General features: G+C 41.7%; 1 protein-coding gene and 1 long non-coding RNA gene across 5 annotated transcripts in view; both read right to left on the bottom strand.

The window, feature by feature from the left end:
• Positions 1–3,082: 3,082 nt before the first annotated feature.
• Positions 3,083–13,292, bottom strand: LOC117018914 (uncharacterized). 2 transcript variants are annotated; one of them, XR_004422361.1, is made up of 3 exons: positions 13,189–13,292; positions 5,860–6,019; positions 3,083–3,256 (listed from the first exon to the last, which is right to left on the bottom strand). It is a non-coding gene; the product is annotated as an uncharacterized LOC117018914 (long non-coding RNA). The 2 variants fall into 2 exon arrangements; XR_004422360.1 differs by lacking the exon at positions 3,083–3,256 and adding an exon at positions 5,006–5,137.
• A 2,188-nt stretch (positions 13,293–15,480) lies between these two features.
• LRRC28 (leucine rich repeat containing 28) overlaps positions 15,481–17,540 on the bottom strand; it is a 77,512-nt gene continuing 75,452 nt past the window's right edge. For all 3 annotated transcript variants that reach the window (XM_033100230.1, XM_033100233.1, XM_033100231.1), the window contains one exon: positions 15,481–16,075. In XM_033100230.1, the coding sequence (XP_032956121.1) occupies positions 16,003–16,075 (73 nt within the window). In that variant the 3' untranslated portion in view covers positions 15,481–16,002. The remainder of the gene's footprint in view (positions 16,076–17,540) is intronic.

Raw genomic sequence — 17,540 nt, 5'->3', positions numbered from 1 at the left:
AGTGCACCTGGAAGGTTGCCACTGCTTTCAGACCAACAATGAAAATTCTTGTCACACACCTCTGGCTCACCTGGGATGCCTCCGAACAAAGAAAATGTTTTGTGCTTGAAACATTTTTAGGTGCAAGAATTATTTTTATGAGGAAGAAGATGTTGATGCCGCCATTTCACACCTGGTAGAGTCACTTAGCCCAGGAGGTGTATGTCCCTTTTGTGACAATACCAGATCTGTAGTTCCTCACTTCCAGTAATGAACCCAGGTGCCCTTTGCCCCCTGACCCCGTCATAACCCATTACTCCAGCCCAGGGTCCCTCACAGGAAGGCACACTGTAGCACCATGAGAGGGTGGAGGGCCGGAAGCCCAAGCCCCTGCACTCCCACGATGGGCATCGTCTTTTCCCATTCATTCATTCATTCATTCATTCATTCATTCATTCACTCACTTCAGAAGAGACTAGTCTGATCTTTGGAGTCACCCAGGAGCTTGGTCTCTTCATGAGTTTTTTCTTTCCTAAGGCTCCATTTCCTGGAAGAACCTTTTCCTTCCACCCATTATGGCGGGACCATAAGGGTCCCTGGAGAAGTGGCAGTTGGCTTTCCCTCTTCTCATGGCCAGAAGCAGCCCTCTGTGTTAAAAAGTAGGAAGTGGAGACCCCAGAGACACTCACGGAACCCACCTCTTTCTGCCCCGAATAAACTGCTTTCTCTTCCCCAGGAGCAGAGGGCAGTATTGAGAGGACGTTCCAATGGGACCTCAGCAGACCCGAAAGGGTAGGACCTCGTCTTCACTGAGCTTCGAGAGAAAGCTTCTGGAGAGGATTGCTATGGCCAGCCCTCAGTGTCCCGGGCTCCAGTCACCATGTCACAGTGTCCCTACCTGGAACAAACAGTACATTCGAACAGCGTAATGTTTTTTCCTTATTTGATTGTAAATATGGTCACTACTCTCTCTCCACTTCCCTTTCCTACTGTCTTTTTACTCCAAGAACTATTCATGAATATATTATGAACTTCTTGAAGACATGGGCCACGTTCTGTACGTATGTATATCCGAGGGGCCTGGAATGTGATCTTAACTATTGTAGCGACTCAGTAAATATGCCGAGAAAGATAGGACCTGAACTCCCCTCCTGTGGCTAGTCACTCATCACAGCCTGCACGGGAGGTGCCACAGTGGGAGGCCTGGGACATTTATATTATAATAAGGAAGTGATCTATATCGTTAGAGAACTACGACTACAATGTAGGAGTCAGGAGGGCAGGGTTTGCTGCTCCCCAGCGGTGATGAGCGGGGACACTTGCACCAAGGAGGGGAAGTGAAGAGGTCAAAGGCACTTGACCTAGAGGGCAGAAAGTAACAAGGGGTGGCCGCTTGTGTCCCCCGGCTCAGGTTAGACTTCACACTGTCACTGCTAGAAACAGGGTTTGTGGGGGATGGGGGACCTCAGCAAGAGCAGGCAGGCAGGACCCCATCCTCCTACCTCCCACAGAGAGTAGGGTGGGGCAGGGCCTGGCCAGCAGAAGTTCCAGCGGATGCTCCCCGACTTCTGTCATTCTCCCTTTTTATAGGGCCCACATGAGAAGGAAGCCCTGTCACAGGGGAAATACCCAGGCCGCTTGGTGCCAGGAAGTCTGGTTTGTGGTGCCAGCTGTTTGCAGGAGTTGGCTGGGTGCTCCAGCTGCCTGGCAACTGGAGACCTGGGCCCAGTAAAGTTGTAGAGAAACTGCCTATCCCAGGGGAGGCCAAGCCTGGGGCAGTCCCTCTCATCGGGAGCAGGGGACCCAGGTCCCAGCTGGCCCAAGGTCCAAATCTAGTGACCCCTGGATTTGTGGACTGCCTTGCTCCTGCCTTATGGAGATAGAATGAGTAACTAGGAATTTCAAAAACTAGGAAGATCACAAGGCATTTTTTATAAGAAATTCAGGAAAACAAAGAGAACAGGTTGGTACAGGAGCGACTTAGTATCAGGTTAGGTAATACAGGCAAGACTTATCTGTACGTAGGGGACGTGGGTAAGACATTCTGAAGTCTAATGCCGAGTTCCTTAGACCCATATGACAATCCAAAGCACCCCCCTGGAAGGCTCATGCTCCTGGGTGGTGGTGCCCATGCTGCCAGCTACCAGCTGGAGAGCCCTAGAAGAGTTTTGTTGAGTGATGGTGGAGCTCAGGAGGGGTGGTGATGGGTGTGGGCCTGGATTTGGGAAATACTGGTGGATGAGATTTGGCCAACTCAGGCAACCACCTGGACCTGGGAAGTTAGTCACTCGGAAGAGCCAAGTATGACTCGTGTTCAAGGCCAGTGAGGGCTCCCTGGGGATGAAGACATGCACGGGACCTCCGGCTGGGGGGTGGGAGAAAAGTGCTGCTGGGCTTTGCCCTTTGTCTTGTTTCTTAAAGCTTCTATGAAGTCTACTTTCCATCCCATGCAACTCGCCTGTTTTCAGAGTAGAATTCAGTGGTTATTGGTGTATTTACGGAGTGGTGCAGCCATCACCACAGCCTTGTTTTAATGAGCTGTGGAGCTTTCCGGAGGCTGAGGAGGCAGGGTCAGGCTGAGGACCTGAGGACCACCCATCATTCTCAGCTCCAGGACATGGAGCTGACAAGGCCCCTCCTTGCAGGTGACAGTGGTGGTTGATGAAAGAGACAGAGCATGGAGGACAGCCTTAGCCTAACAGCTGGGGGGCTGTGTTTACTTAGGGGGTGGACGGCGGAGGAGGAGCCAAAGACACAGAGAGGTAGGAGGACGGGCCTGTTGGGCCAGAGTTCAAGGCCAGGCGGGTCCGTGGGGTGGAGACTATGGGGACTGCAGTGGTGGGGATGGGTGTCAGTGACCTCCAAGAGCTGTGTCAGAGGGCAGTGGCGGCAAGATGGAGGCGGGGACCCGGGGGGGGGGGGAGGCAGTGGGAGCAGTGGAGGGAGGGAGACTGCTCTTTTGGTGAAGAACAAAGAGACAGGCCAAAACCAAAGAGGCTGCGGACAGCGAGACGGAGAGGGAGCAGGAATTGGAAGACCCGGCAGAAACCTGGGGCCCCTTCTCTCCCTCGTCAGCAGTGCCACCCGCTTTACCTTGTCCATGCTGCTCTCCGTCCACTGTTCCCCATCTCCAGTCTGGCCCTTCTTCTGGGCTGCCCCCCATTCCAGCGGGCTCTGGCCATGCTCCACTCTCAGCCTCCTCCAATGCATTCTTCAAGATGTCACATCGAAAAGTGTGACAGAGCTGTCAACCTGTGCGCCACAGCTTCGCACGTCCCTGGGGAGAGAACCTCCATTGTTTGAGCAGCGCTGTTGTCACCCCCTTGGGGCTGCTTCCCTGTCAGCCCCTGGCCTCAGCCTCTGCTGCCCAGTCCTGACCACGCTCCAGGCTCAGTTCCACAAAGGCCAGGCGCTTCCCCACCACAGAGCCGGCAGCACACAGCTGCTGTGCCTGGAATAGTCTTCCCTCAGTTCTTCCCACACTGGCTTCTTCTTCCCTTTCCGACTCCCCGCCCAGTCTGCCCCTCTGAGCCCCTCTCCTGGCACCCCCTTCATCTTCCTAGCACTTGCCGTTCTCTGTAACTATCCACTGGGGTATGTTTTTGCTGACTGTTTCCTTTTACTAGGCTACCAGCTCCCTGAAGGCAGGCCCCGGCTCTGTGCTGCTCACCCCGGAACCCCCAGAGCCTAGTACTGCACCTGCCAGTCTGAAGACGAGTCGTGCCAGTGAAGAAGTGCAGTGTGAGCTCCAACCCTTTCGCAATCAGACTGTGAAACCTTAGCTCTACCGCTTAACTTTCCTTTGGCACTGCTTTCCTCTCGTAATAAACATGGGCCAAAATATTCTCCCTCCCAATGTCTGAGAACCGCTAAGGAGAGATGGCAGGTCTTATGGCTCTGGCTGGCTGTGTGGACCACTGCAAAGCCTTGGTTCTCTGCTCATATTGGGGGTGCCCATTGAAGACTTGGTCCTTGCAGATGCCCACACCGTGGGGTGCCTGCACCCCACCTGGCCATCCAGTGGGGGTTATACTAGCCAAGCCTTGAGCCTGGGGACACACACTGTCTTCAGGCTGCATCTCCTGGGGGCATGGTCTGGATAGTCTACTCAAAGCCAGACCGACCTTGCCTGTGGATCTCTTTTGTCAGCGCCCCAAACAACATGTTTCTTTCCTGTCTTGTGTGGCTTTTCCGCAGATTGGATTTTCTCGTTTTTGTTGTCTGCAGAAGGTATTCAAGTTTCTCTCCTTACCCTGACGCTTTCTGCGCCCCTGCCCTGGCCCCCCCATGGGCTCTGGGACACACTGCCCATCTGTAAATGACGTTTCAGTTCTTTCTTTGTTGTTTTGGAGCTGTGAGGCCTGCACTGTTAACACCATGTGCTGAAAAAATTAAGATTGATTTTCAATCGCTATCATCAGAGCGAGGTGTGGTAAGATGGTTTCAACTAGTCCCAAATTTCCTGAAGGAATTTGGCCTCCCATCAACTCCCCTCTCCTGAGGCCGATGTTCCCCACACGTCATTCTCATCCGTGGCCCACCACAATGTTGGGTTTACCCAATAAGATCCCATTCTATGGCCTCAGTGCTAAGCACAAGAAAGGAACCAACATTTCTTGACAGGTAATATATTAGTTTTTTGCAGTTGTACTGTGGGACTAAGGATAGTATATTTTTTTTCTGGAAGCCGAGTTTTAACAACTAGAAAGCTTAATTAAGCTTTCCTGCTGCATCTCTTTTTAATTGAGTTAGAAGCAGGAGAGTATTTTTAGAACTGAAGTGATTATTTCGTGTAACGGATACATGTCTGAATATTCTTAAGTTGCTATATAGGGCAAAACATAGCTAAAGAATTGACTTCACAAGTCTAAAAGTATGACCCGTTGTTTTTACACAGATGGTCACCATCATATCTATTTATTCTATTCATTCATTATTTATACCCTGTGTTCTTTCCTCCTAAGAACAAGGTGGGGTGGGGTTGGGAGAACTTTAAAAAATGCTTTACAAACTTGGCGAGCATGGAATGTTGTTTTCAGCTCCCTCTGGTTTTGCTGGTCTGCGTGAGCTCCCTTCCTAGATTTCGGTCTCATTTGGATTTTTTTCTTCTATTGAGAGGAACCAGGATATCACTTAAAGATGAATGTGTTGTATGTTCCTTCAAATAGTAAAAATAACATGAAAAAGTTTTGTTATGAGGAAGCTGCAGGTTAAATAACAGCCAGGTAGGTAAAACTATGAAACGTGCAGTGTCTCAGCATCTTATGGTGACAAAGTACCAGATGGCATGTTTTCAAACGAGGGCTCTCGCTAGATTGGCTCTTTTAGACGCCAGTGAAAAACGTGACATAAAGGGGCCCAAATGAAACTTCCAGATTTTTCTAAAAGGTTCTTTGTATACAAGTAGAACAAAGGTGATTTTCATATTGGTAATGTGGACAGCGCAGTTTGACAATTATGGCTACAACTCCTGGTTAAGATCACTAAAATATTTACATACAGATCATGGAAATCATTTACTAGAAACAGAGTCACTGATCTGAAGTAGAAATGATCCACGTTTGCACAAATTAGAAATTTGGCAAAAGGGCTGAAAAAGAACCTGTGAGACACCTGAGGGTGAGGTGGGGCGGGGTGTGCTGAATTTGATTTAAGGAATTTTCCACATCCTCTGAGGTGAGTTTGCCAATTCAGATATATCAGGGAGATCCACGCAAAGATATGGGACTGGGCAGGACTGTCCCAAAGGAAGGTGGCATGTGAAGACAGCTCCCTGAGGTGGCCACAGGCACAGGCAAACATCAAGTCACTTCTTGCTTTCTTTTTGATACTCGTGGTATCAGATGATTCTGCTCTTTAATCTTACATTTCTATGTTTACCTTTAGAGTGAGTTTCAGTATTTCCCCATATCTCTTCCTCTGCCAAACACTGCAAATCCAGGGACCTTTCGTAAAGGATCGTGCACCACGTCTTCTGCAACTGTGCGTTACCTCATTCATTTAGGGCTTCTCTCCATCTTCAAATACTCAGGTTAGCCTCCTACAAAGTAAACAGAGACGTGCTCACGTTCAGCCGAGGTTTCCTAAATACAGAACGACCACAACCACCATAACCACCATGCTCCAGGACACCTACCCTCTGGCCCGTAAGCAATCAGAGCTGCCTGCCTGGAGGTGACCGCCTGGCACCAGCAAAATCAGGGCCCTGCAAGTCCTGGTAGGACTGTGGTTTGCTAGAGGCAGAGGAGAACATGGAGGGTACGAAATCCATATAGTTCTTTCCTTAGACTTGGGTACATATTGATAAAGCAAAACAGGATGAAGAGAACACATAGCTACTTAGTAAAATTATGCTCATTTTTGTTTTAAGTAATGTGTTCTTTCTGAAGTGGTGGTGTAATATTTTTCATCATCTCTCCTCACCCCCCTGCCTTTCTTTTCTTCTTACTCTGATCTCTTCACACTTCTTAAGTCTGCAGAGCTCCTCTGCCACATGGGTATGAGCCAGGCAAACTCCCCCAAAGGGTGTGCCTTGCTCTTTTGCTGACTCACGCCCTCCTGCTGGCTCCCCTCTCCATGCCATTTTCTCCCTGGCATTAATGCAGCTCTTTCTGTGAACGTGAACTGCTTGTTTTAAAGTTGGTTCCCGTATCTTATTTTTGCAGTGACCCCAGATTATTGTGCTAACTATAAATATTTTGGCTGGAAATCTGATGTAAATCAATGCTGTAGATTTAATACGAAACAGAAGCTTAATTGATCAAATCCCAGCTCACTTTTTTGTTGCTGTTTTTATAAATATATGCCAAATGGTAATGGTTTTGGGGAAACCCCTTTACTGAAAATTGGCATACTAGACAGTTATACAAACAAAAGTCCATTTTGAGTTAAATCCTACTTCAGGGCTCTAGTCACAGTGAATTTGACATTAAATAAAAGGATAAAGTTTTCCAAGATCGCTCTGGTTGAAAAGAGCTAAAGTAATAATGTGTTTATAAAACTAGTAGCAATATACTTGTTTATAAAAGAATTAACCTCCCATTTGCCTTCCCCCCAAAAATTGGTATTACATAGAAACTGAAATTGATCACTTTAAATACAAAACCAAACAATCTTTTTGTTTAAAAATATTATTAAATATGTATAATACAGTACACAATATTGGTAGACGTGTAATGCCATGTAGCCAGTGATTATGTATATCTATATTTATTGATATGGGGTTTCATAATGCATTAGGTGAAGAAAGCAGGTTATAAAATCGTATAATATTTGTACTAAGACGCCACTAAGTAAATCCATGTGTGTGTATTTGTAGGATTCATAGAAAAGAGTGAAAAATTAGACAAACGATCACCACAAGGTGGGGGGATTCCAAGGATGGTGAGCTTTTTCTTCATGCCTTTCTTTAGCCTGCAGTATTGCTTTTGTAATCAGAAAAAGGCTACTTGATATGAATTATAAACTATAAAAAGATTATGTGGATAGAGAATTGTTGCAGGAAGGCTGAGATTAAGGTATATTTTTCTAGGAATTTAAAAAGAGAAGGTTTTTCCCTCTTAGGGTAGTTGACCAAGTACTTTTATGGATGATTGAATTAAATACTCAATGTATAAGGCTCATTAGTAATAACGCAAAACACAATTTACCTGGATTATTTCAAATAGTAAAATCATATTAATAATATTACAACTAGGTTTTGTATTTTTTCTCTTAAAATTCATTACCAGCCCAATGGACTAAAAATAAAGGACATATACCTGAAGAAAGCAAGGTATAGCAACTGTTTCTTATATACAATTTAAAAATCTCTATATTTTACCTAAAATCTAGACATAATTTTGGTCTGTTGTATTTGACTCCATACGAGCAAAGAGGGTGTAATTGTTTGGCCAAAATCTAACAGTGACTTTTGTCAGTTTCAGAGAAGGATGAACAGCCTTGGATTAAGGTATTTTGGGAATACCTGATAGAATAAGCACAAATATTTAATAATTATGCTGAAAAGATAGGACCTTTAGTAAATAATACCTCCCTGTACATTTTTGTTCTAGGTAAAGAATGGTACCCAAAACACAGAGCTGCAAGCCAGGAAAAAAAGCAAATATGACTTCTGATACATTATAGAATTTCCTACTTGATTATATTTTCAAACATTAATTTAATGGTGTATTACTTTCAATGGGATTTAGTCCCCGAGGGGTCTTCAGTGGAATAACTGTGTGATAAATGGATTAAGTGAGTTGGAAGTCTTACCATTGGGATTTTTAAATGACTGCACCACTGGCCTAATGCTGGTGTTACCCAGCGAGAACAGACTCACCCCAGATGAGCAGTTAACACTGAGTTTCCGTCCATTTCACCGCCATGGTGACAGCAGTCCCATCCATGGCTTCTGGACGACTTGTTGTTCTATCCAAAAGTAGTTTATTAACAGATACGTAAAGTAAGATGCACCATTGGCTTTGCTTTTTGAGATATAATTTACATACTATAAAATTCACCCCTCGAAAGTATGCAGTTCAGTGGCTTTTAGTAGATTCACAAGGATGGGCTGTCTAACTCCAAACCAGGGTCATCATCCCAAAAAGAAACGCCACAGCCGTTAGCAGTCACTACCCATTTTCCTCTCCCCTCTAGCCTTTGGCAACCATTAATCTCCTTCCTGTTTCTATGGATTTGCTTATTCTGCATTTTCACATATAGTTGCAATCATACAGTATGTGGTCTTTTGTGTCTGGCTTCTGTCATAAATGGTTCCTCCATGTTGTAGCATGTGTGAGTACTTCTTTCCTTTTTATGGCTGACAATATCCCATCATGGATATACTACATTGTATTTATCTATTCATCCGTTGATGGGCATTTGAGTTGTTTCTACTTTTTGGCTATTATGAATATAAACATTTGTGTACAAGGTTCTACGTGGACATATATTTTCAATTCTCTTAGACACCTAGGAATGGAAATGCTGGATCCTATGGTAACTCTAGCTTTAAACTTTTGAGAAACTGCCAATCTGTTTTTCAAAACAGCTGAGCGAGCACCGTGTAGTTCTTTATATATTCTGGATACTAGAGCCTTATCAGATATATGATTTGAAATAACTGTTCCAATTTTGTGGGTTGTCTTTTCACTTTTTTGAGTGTCCTTGGAGGTATAAAAGTTAATTTTGATGAAGTATAATTTACCTATTTTTTTCTTTTGTTGCTTGTTCTTTTGGTGTCATATGTAAGAAAAATATTCTTTAGTTCAATATCAAGATTTATACCTATGTTTTCCTCTAAGAGTTTTATTATTTTAGTTATTACACGTAGGTACCTTTTCTATCCTTTTACTTCCAACCTATTTGTGTCATTGGCACAAATGTCTCTTATAGGCAGCATATAGTTGGATCGTGATTTTTACCCATTCTGCTATCTCCGCCTTTTAATTGGAGTATTTAATCCATTTACATTTAATGTAGTTATTGATATGGTAGGATATGGTCTGCCATTTTGCTATTTGTTTTCTGTGTCTTATGTCTTTTTTGTTCCTCTGTTCCTCCATTACTTTCATACCTTCTGTTGTGTCAGGAGATATTTTCTAGTTCACCCATTTCCTTGTTGCGTTTTTTTAGTATGTATCCTTTAGTTATTTTCTTAATGGTTTCCCTGAGGATTATAACTCACATCTTAATGCAGAACAATCTAGTTTGGATTAATACCAACATAATTTCAGTAGCATACAAAAATTTTATTCCCATGTAGGTGTGTTTCTCTCCCCTTCCTTTGTACTATTATTTTCATACAAATTTTTCTCACTTTGTGCCTATCAACACAGATTTACAATTATTTTATGCAGTTGCCTGTTAAACCAGATAGCAGGAAAAAAGTTACAAACAAAAATGCATTTATGCTGTCTTTTATATTTAGTCATGTGGTTACCTTTCTCAGTGCTCTTTATTTCTTCATGTGGATCTGAATTATTGTCTATTGTCCTTTCATTTAGCCTGAAGGACTCTGTTTATTATTTCTTGTAGGGTAGGTATGCTAATGATGAATTTGGTTTTTGTTTATCTGTAAATGTCCTAATTTTTCCTTCATTTTTGAAGGAGAGTTTTGCTGAATATAGAATTCTTATTGGATAGTCATTGACAATAGCACTTGAAATGTCATCCCACTGCATTCTGGCCTCCGTGGTTTCTGATGAGAATCTCTTGTACATAAGTCATTTCTCTCTTGCTGCTTTGAAGATTCTCTCTTTGCCTTTATCTTTTGACGGTATGATTATGTGTCCAGGCATGAACCTCTTTTGAGTTTACCCTACTTGGAGTTCATTGAGCTTCGTAGATATGTAAATTCATCATATTTTAAAGCCTTTGGTCATTATTTTTTTCAAATATTCTTTCTGCCTTTTTCTCTTCTCTGATGGGACTCCCATTACGCATGTTGGTACACTTGATGGTGTCCCATGGGTCTGAGGCTGTATTCTTCTTCATTCTTTTTTCTTTCTGTTTCTCAGATTGAATAATATCAATTGACCCACATTCAAGTTTGTTGATTCTTTCTTCTGCCTGCTCAAATCTGGTGGTGAGCACCTCTCAGGAATTATTTCAGTTTTTGTATTTCATCTGCAGAATTTATATATTTTTAAACAATTTCTTTGTATTGATATTTTCTATTTGGTGAGACCTCATTTTCACACTTTAGTTATTTGAACATGTTTAAAATAGCTGATGTAAAGTCACTGTGTACAAAGTATCTGGACCTCTTCAAGAATAATTTCTTGACTGCTTTTTCCCCTATATATGGGACACACTTCCTTGTTTCTTGACACATCTATAATTTTTTTTTTTTAGGGAAACTGGATTATTTTAAATAATAATAGGGTAATTCTGGAAATTAGATTTACTTACTTGCCAAGGGTTTGAAGTAGATGCTGGTTTTTATTTGTTTAGTGACTCATCTGAACGAATTCTGTAGTCTTTGTAATGTATAGACATGGAAGTATCACTCAGGTAGTTCTATGATAATGATTGCACAGTGATTTCCTTAACCATCTGAAACCAATAACTCTTCCAGTCATTGGTGAGGACACCCTTTGAACTCGGCCAGGAAGTTGACCACACTGCCGTAGGCTTCACTATCTGCTTGTGCAGATCCTCAAGGCCAATGTGAAGGTGAGAGTTTAGGATGCTCTCAAGTCTTTCCTGAGCAGGCGTACAATCCTTGACTTGTGCAAAGCACTATGCATACACAGGACCATCTAGATTCCCAGGAATGTCACAGCTTTAGAAAGCCCCTTCAAACACCTCATTCCTCAGCTTTTCCTTTTAAGTTTTTGGTTAGCCTACTGTTTGCTCCAATGGTTATTCACTGCTTCAGGCAGCCACAACTGCCTTTGATTTTCCATTTTTTCAATAAATGTCCCTGTGGAAAAGGCTTTTCACACCTGGCAGGCTCTGATCGGGCAAAATAAAGACAGCCTTGCAAGTGAGGTCTTCCAGGGAACCGCCAGACAAGTCAAATAATGACAGTTCTCTGGGAATAAGCTTTGAAGGAGCTCCAACCCCTTTCTGTTCCCCTCCAGTGGCTTCTACGATGCTGCTTCTACCTTGATTGTGGACTGTTATTTGTCAAAGATACAACAGGGCTGGAAAGGGAGGAAGGTAATGGAAGTAGGGCAAATTAAAATGCCACAAAGCTTACTGTTCTGAGATCCAGCAATTTCTTTTGAGTAAATATTCCTTGGATTGCTGCAAGCCTTTGGTTAATTTCCAGAGTTCTGAGAAAAGTTGATTCGGACAATTTTTGCCAATTCCCTCCTTGCTTTTATGGAGGGGAGGATTTTCGGAGGTACTTACTCCGCAATTTTTTGCTGGCTTTAAATATTTAATGCCCTTTTATTTTTCTTAACAAAATGAATCTGGTGAAGACCATAAAGCTACCACCATCGATATTTCCAAACATTCACATGGTTCAGGTTCAACTGTTCTATAAACAGCCGTAGCTGTGAGAACAACCCAACTGGATACAGTGTAAATTTTAGAAAATGTCCACACTCCAAATGAATGTTGTCATAATTTCTAAGGAGGCAGAACACAGAGTTTTAGAAATTCCTTTCATGATACCAAAAAAAAAAAAAAAAAAAAAAAAGGAAGAAAAGAAAAGAAAGACGGACGGAAAGAAAAAAATCTTGGTGATAGTCTCAAAATCACTATGAGAAACCACCCTGGTGTTTTTTGACACAGATAACAAGGATAAGCCACACTGGACTATAAAGTGTCCAAACCTGGACAACCCTTGCACGTCTCTTAATTACATATAGAAGTGATCTCCAAATGCTCCCCCTTCTGCCCAGCCACCACACTGGGCTGCCAGTAATTTTCTGACTCTGAAGTACAAGGACCGGGTAGTCATGTTTCCAGGAGAACATCTAGGCTATAAAGCACTCTCTTGTCCTGAACGAGGATAAGTCACTCAGCTATGATCAATCCCGTTCCTACAGACACTTGCATCATGTCAGATATATTGGCGGATGACACAGGGAGGTACTTCCTGGGTAGGGACAGTGAGACTTGAATCATTTTCAGCTAGACAATGAGCTACTGTCAAGAGTATACTTTATAAAACTTCCCTGTTTAAGAGAAGGCAAGATATTCACTGAATTCCTGGGGAAATATAGAAGTAAGCAGGAGTCGGTAGAAACCACAAAAATACTAAAATGGCCAGGATTATATAAGGATACATTTTAAAATTAGATTCCTGAAGAGAGTGTGTTTAAAAGTCTGTGAAATGAATTGACCTCTCAGTATTTCATGGCATCAGGTTTCATTAGTGTTGGCCCCGTTAGGAATCCATGTTCATAAATCATCTGAATAAAAATGTTTTGATTTCTGAAGCAACATATCAAGTTGAAGCTTTTTCCAGTAAAGATAAAAATGTCTGATTTTTCAATTCAGGAAACAGACACCTAATGTTACCATTAACAACTTTAAAAACTGGCTTTGAATGTCCCCAGCGATTACAAAGTGGGTATATATTTTAGGGAAAACTATATGCAAAGTCTCGGAAGCCAACTGGTACTGAACCCTTTTTTCTTAGACTAAACATTTTAATTTGTCACGTGGAAGAAAAGAGAGATGTACATTAAGCTAATCAGACAACCCCGAGAGTGAAATGTTTTTAGTGGGTGTTCAGTATGGTGATCAAAACTGTTTCAAGCCTACCTCACTTTTCCGAAAGAGGAAGGCCAGGTGACAAAGGACTTCATCTAGTCTTCTCTCTGAACCAGAGTGGATCCTGCACCAGCCAGGGCTCTGTGGTGACTGATCATTAAAAAAAAGTTTAAAGTGTGCTCAAAATAAAAAATAAAAAAAATTAAAAAAAATATATACATATATATATGTATTCATTGATGATTCAACATTTCATCTATACTTTCCTCTATACAATGTTATGTAATTGAGGATTTTGGTATGATAACAGGCCTTTTGAGTAACACTGATAGGGTTTAAAATCATAAGAAGGCTCATGCCCAAGAGGGTATTTTGGATTTAAAAATTTTCCAGTAACCACATATCAGATTATTGATTGTAAAATTACCTGAACAGACTGTATTGCCCAAGTAACTCACTTTTTTTTTTGCGTTACTATAATTGCATAAACTAATTCTCTACGTAGTATAATCGTTGCTCAAGAAAACACAATATAATAACACTTTAGAATTTTCTGCAAAGTTCTGCACACAATTCAAATACATAGCATGGAGGCAAATTTCCCCCTGGTCTAAAATATCCTTTGTCATAGCAAAAGGTTAAGAATGACATCAGGGAATCCAACACAAAATTTTTATAATGAACAGCACCAGGGGAAATAAATTATAAATTCCATTTCTCATCAATTAAGCCGGGTGCTGCGCCAAGGGCTAAGGTTGAGACTGCCCAAAGGTTGCCCACTGCTGGTGCTCAATGCCCTCTGCTTGCAACAGGAACAGAGGATGCTTGGATAGTGTCTTTGTAAAACTTCAAACGCGTTAAAACAAAAGTATTACATACCCTAATCTCAATGAGAATCCTGAATATCAGGTTAGCACATCTCAGAGCTCCATTTTAAGACATGATTGCAGAGGGTGAAATAGAAAGATGTCACAATTTATTTACTGTTTTTTAAAGGATAGGGAGCAGCCACTTAGGCCCGAATCACATTTGGGAAGGTTCATGCCACATTTTTCACCTGCTGACTTACCTACAGGTAGAGGTTACGCTAAAACTTCAATTATTCTAAAGGATGAAAGAAGTGTTATATTTTGAGATAGATCACCAGTTCCTATTATACTACGAGCCTTTGAAGGCTGAACAGCCCAAGTTATGAAAGGGACAAGAGGAAGTAAGAACAGTGGAAATTCAGCTGGAACATATGTAACATTCTGCCTTCACCATTCTACGTGGACAGTCTGCTTTCCGGGCAGCGGGGGGTGTGACTGTGAAAAGATCACACACTCGTCAGTAACTGGTAGGATTTTTAGCACTGTTAGAGCCCAGCATTACAGATGTAGGGCAGCTAATAAAATTCCATAAACCAAACTTTTGGACAAGTCTGAAATTTTTTGAAAATAATTCTCCTACCAAGTAAACCTTCTTGGTTCCCCTTTCAGTCCTGCCTGAGAGAAAACACTGTATAATTAAAAGTTTGAAAAAAAAAGAAAGTCAAAGAATCACTTCACAGCCACCAGATGGACATCTGGCAGCCGTGCAACATTGAAACGCCATCCTTTCAAAGGAAGAACAAATATGTGACTCCTCCATTAACAGTATTTCTTCTGTCAGAGTGTAATGTCCCAGACTTCCCACTTATGGTCTTTTGGCAAAAGCCCAAGGCTGACTTTGGACCTGTTCTTCCTGTATCTTCTCAGTGGTATCTGGACAACAGTGTTAAGTACATCAGACATCTAGGGTCAAAATGAACATAATCTATTGCACCCAGTATTTAATTAAATGTACCCAAGCTGTACTCTGAATCCCCCTGCTAAAAACTAGTAGCCGTAGTAGCTGAAGCCTGTTTGTCACACGTCACAAAAATATGTCAAAGTCAATATAAATTTCACCATAATAAACCCAACTACCAAGAAACCCTGGAAGACATATTTTGATGTGTTTTTTTCTCCCCTTTTCTCATTAGCCAGAAAATGTTTAGATCTAGAAAGGAAAGGATTCGGTCTTTGAGAGCCTCAAATATTCCTCAAACTCTTCTCATATACATATACTAAAAAAATCTTATTAGGAAACCAAAAATATCAAAAATTATTTTTCTGTAAACAGCCTTTCAAAATAAGAGTGTATTTCATTTATAGCCTCCATTTTTTATTTTTAAAACCCCTCACAAGTCTCTTGATATGCTGCAGAACTTATGAACCAGGTTGTAACTTTTCAGAGGGTGTACGCTAGGACACTTACAGGAGCTCCCCTGGGGTCTGACTTCACAGCCAACCAGGACCTTCCCCTCCCCCACTATAGTCCCCCACTATAGTATTGAGGCCATGGAGATTGCTGAAATTTGTTAAAAACCTAGAGAATAACCCCTGGGGTAAAGCATTCTCTGGAGAAAGAAAGAGAGAGATTAGAAGTATTATTGAAGGCATGTGTGTCCAAAAATTAATTTGGTTATGTTATCAAAGTATAGTTCTTGAGGGAATGGAAACTCGCTGTGTATTAGATTTTGGGAGGCACGTCAAACTAATCAAACTAAATAGTTTGCATATGAGACACAGGGATAAAAAGAAAAACACAGAAGACAAAGGGTCCTTAATTTGGGAGAGGATATATTCCAACGTGGGGGCAGGGTGAAGGCATTTTAGCTCTGAAGCTCAGTCATGACACTTCCAGAGAGTTCTGCAGGCCCCTGCATCCGACAGGACCGGCCGGAAGGGCCTGTTTGGCCTGGCTGGATGGATTCTCCTGTCCTCGGCCGCACAAACAGTGTGTGTGACATGCAGGCAAGTGCCGAGTCGGGCTGGCAGCACTCCTGAGGCTCTCGAGTGTTTATCAACTCAGCAGGTCGAAAGTCTGCAGACACTGGGTGGAGCAGCAGTAAGCCACAAAACTGACAGCGGTCCTCCTGGAAGAGGAGAAAAGGCAGAGAAGAACATCATGAATTCAAGGTCAACGTCTCTGGACTCTTTCCATCGGAGGCTGTCATTTTCTTTGTTAAAATAAAGGATTAGGCATGGTCCACAAAGTACACAGCAGAAATGTAAATTTCCTTTTCAAATTGAGAGCTGGCATCAGGTGAGGCGTGTATGTGCTCATTTTATTAGCAGTTTTCAGATGACATAATATCCCTCAGTTAGCGAAGGAAAAACAAGCCTTTTCCACGTTACGCTCTGAATTCTGCTTACTAGAACCAACAGTGCAATGATAGAGTTTGAAATACGTGAGAAACATTATGCAACAGAAAACGTCACCAATTTAGCTAGACTACATACATATCAGAGAGCTTGAAAAACAGAATTTTAAGGAATTTATCCTACAAATGTATTCACAGGGATTGCTTGTCGAGGTAATTTCAGAATCTGAATAATGGGGGTTTGGAGGTCTTCTTCCCAGCAAAAGCAGTACTAAAGGGAAATTTATACCACTAAACACAGGCATTAGAAAAGAAGAATGCTCTAAAATTAATAACCTAAGTTTCTACCAGGACGATGGAGCATGAAGAGCATCTTAAGTCTCAAACAAGTGAAAATCAGAGTGCATGTTCTGTGTCCATTACGGAATCAAACTAGAAATCAGTAACAGAAAGACAACAGGAAAAGCTCCAAACGTGAAAATTAAAGAACGTAGTTCTTTGACTTCTTTGACCCATGAGTGGGTCAAATGACTACTTTCCCATGGATAAAAGGGGCAGTCTCAAAGGATATAAAAACTTACATGAACTGGATGGAAACGAAAACTACAACAAATCAAAAATTGTGACACACAGTAAAGTAATGCTGAGACAGAAATTTATAGAAATAAATGCTGATGTTAGAAAAGGTCACAAATCAATAATCTGAACCTCTGTGCCAAAAGAAAAACTAAAAAAATAAAAATAAAAATAAAAAAGAGCAAAATAAACCCAAAGCAGAAGGGAAAAAGAAAATAAGAGGAGAAACCAATGAAATGGAAAGTTTCACTAGGATTAAGATGATCAATAAAACGGATAAATCTTTAGCAAGACTGACAAAGATAAAGAGAGAGAAGAGACAAATTAACCTAAGAAATGATACAGACGATATCACTACAGATCCTGCAGCCGTTACAAAGATACAAGGGAACACAGTCTGAGCAACTTCACGCTCATAAAGAAACAAACGAATTCCTTAAAATCTATAAACTACCCAAACTCAACCCACACGAAGGTAAGAATCCTTTTTGAGATCTTAATTCAGGAAATGATGTAATTTTAAGTTATTTAAGTAATTTTAAGACACTTTGTATTACCTTAGTGTTTTTGAAAAATTAAATTTGGTTAGAACCCTCGTTCAGATACTTTGCTACACCAGAATGTATGTATTTACATAAATCACAGTTGAAATGAAACTCAG

This window comes from Rhinolophus ferrumequinum, chromosome 28 (assembly GCF_004115265.2).
Source record: "Rhinolophus ferrumequinum isolate MPI-CBG mRhiFer1 chromosome 28, mRhiFer1_v1.p, whole genome shotgun sequence".
Lineage (NCBI taxonomy): Eukaryota > Metazoa > Chordata > Mammalia > Chiroptera > Rhinolophidae > Rhinolophus > Rhinolophus ferrumequinum.
Note: the sequence above shows the minus strand (reverse complement) of the source record. Positions and strands in the feature narration are given on the sequence as shown.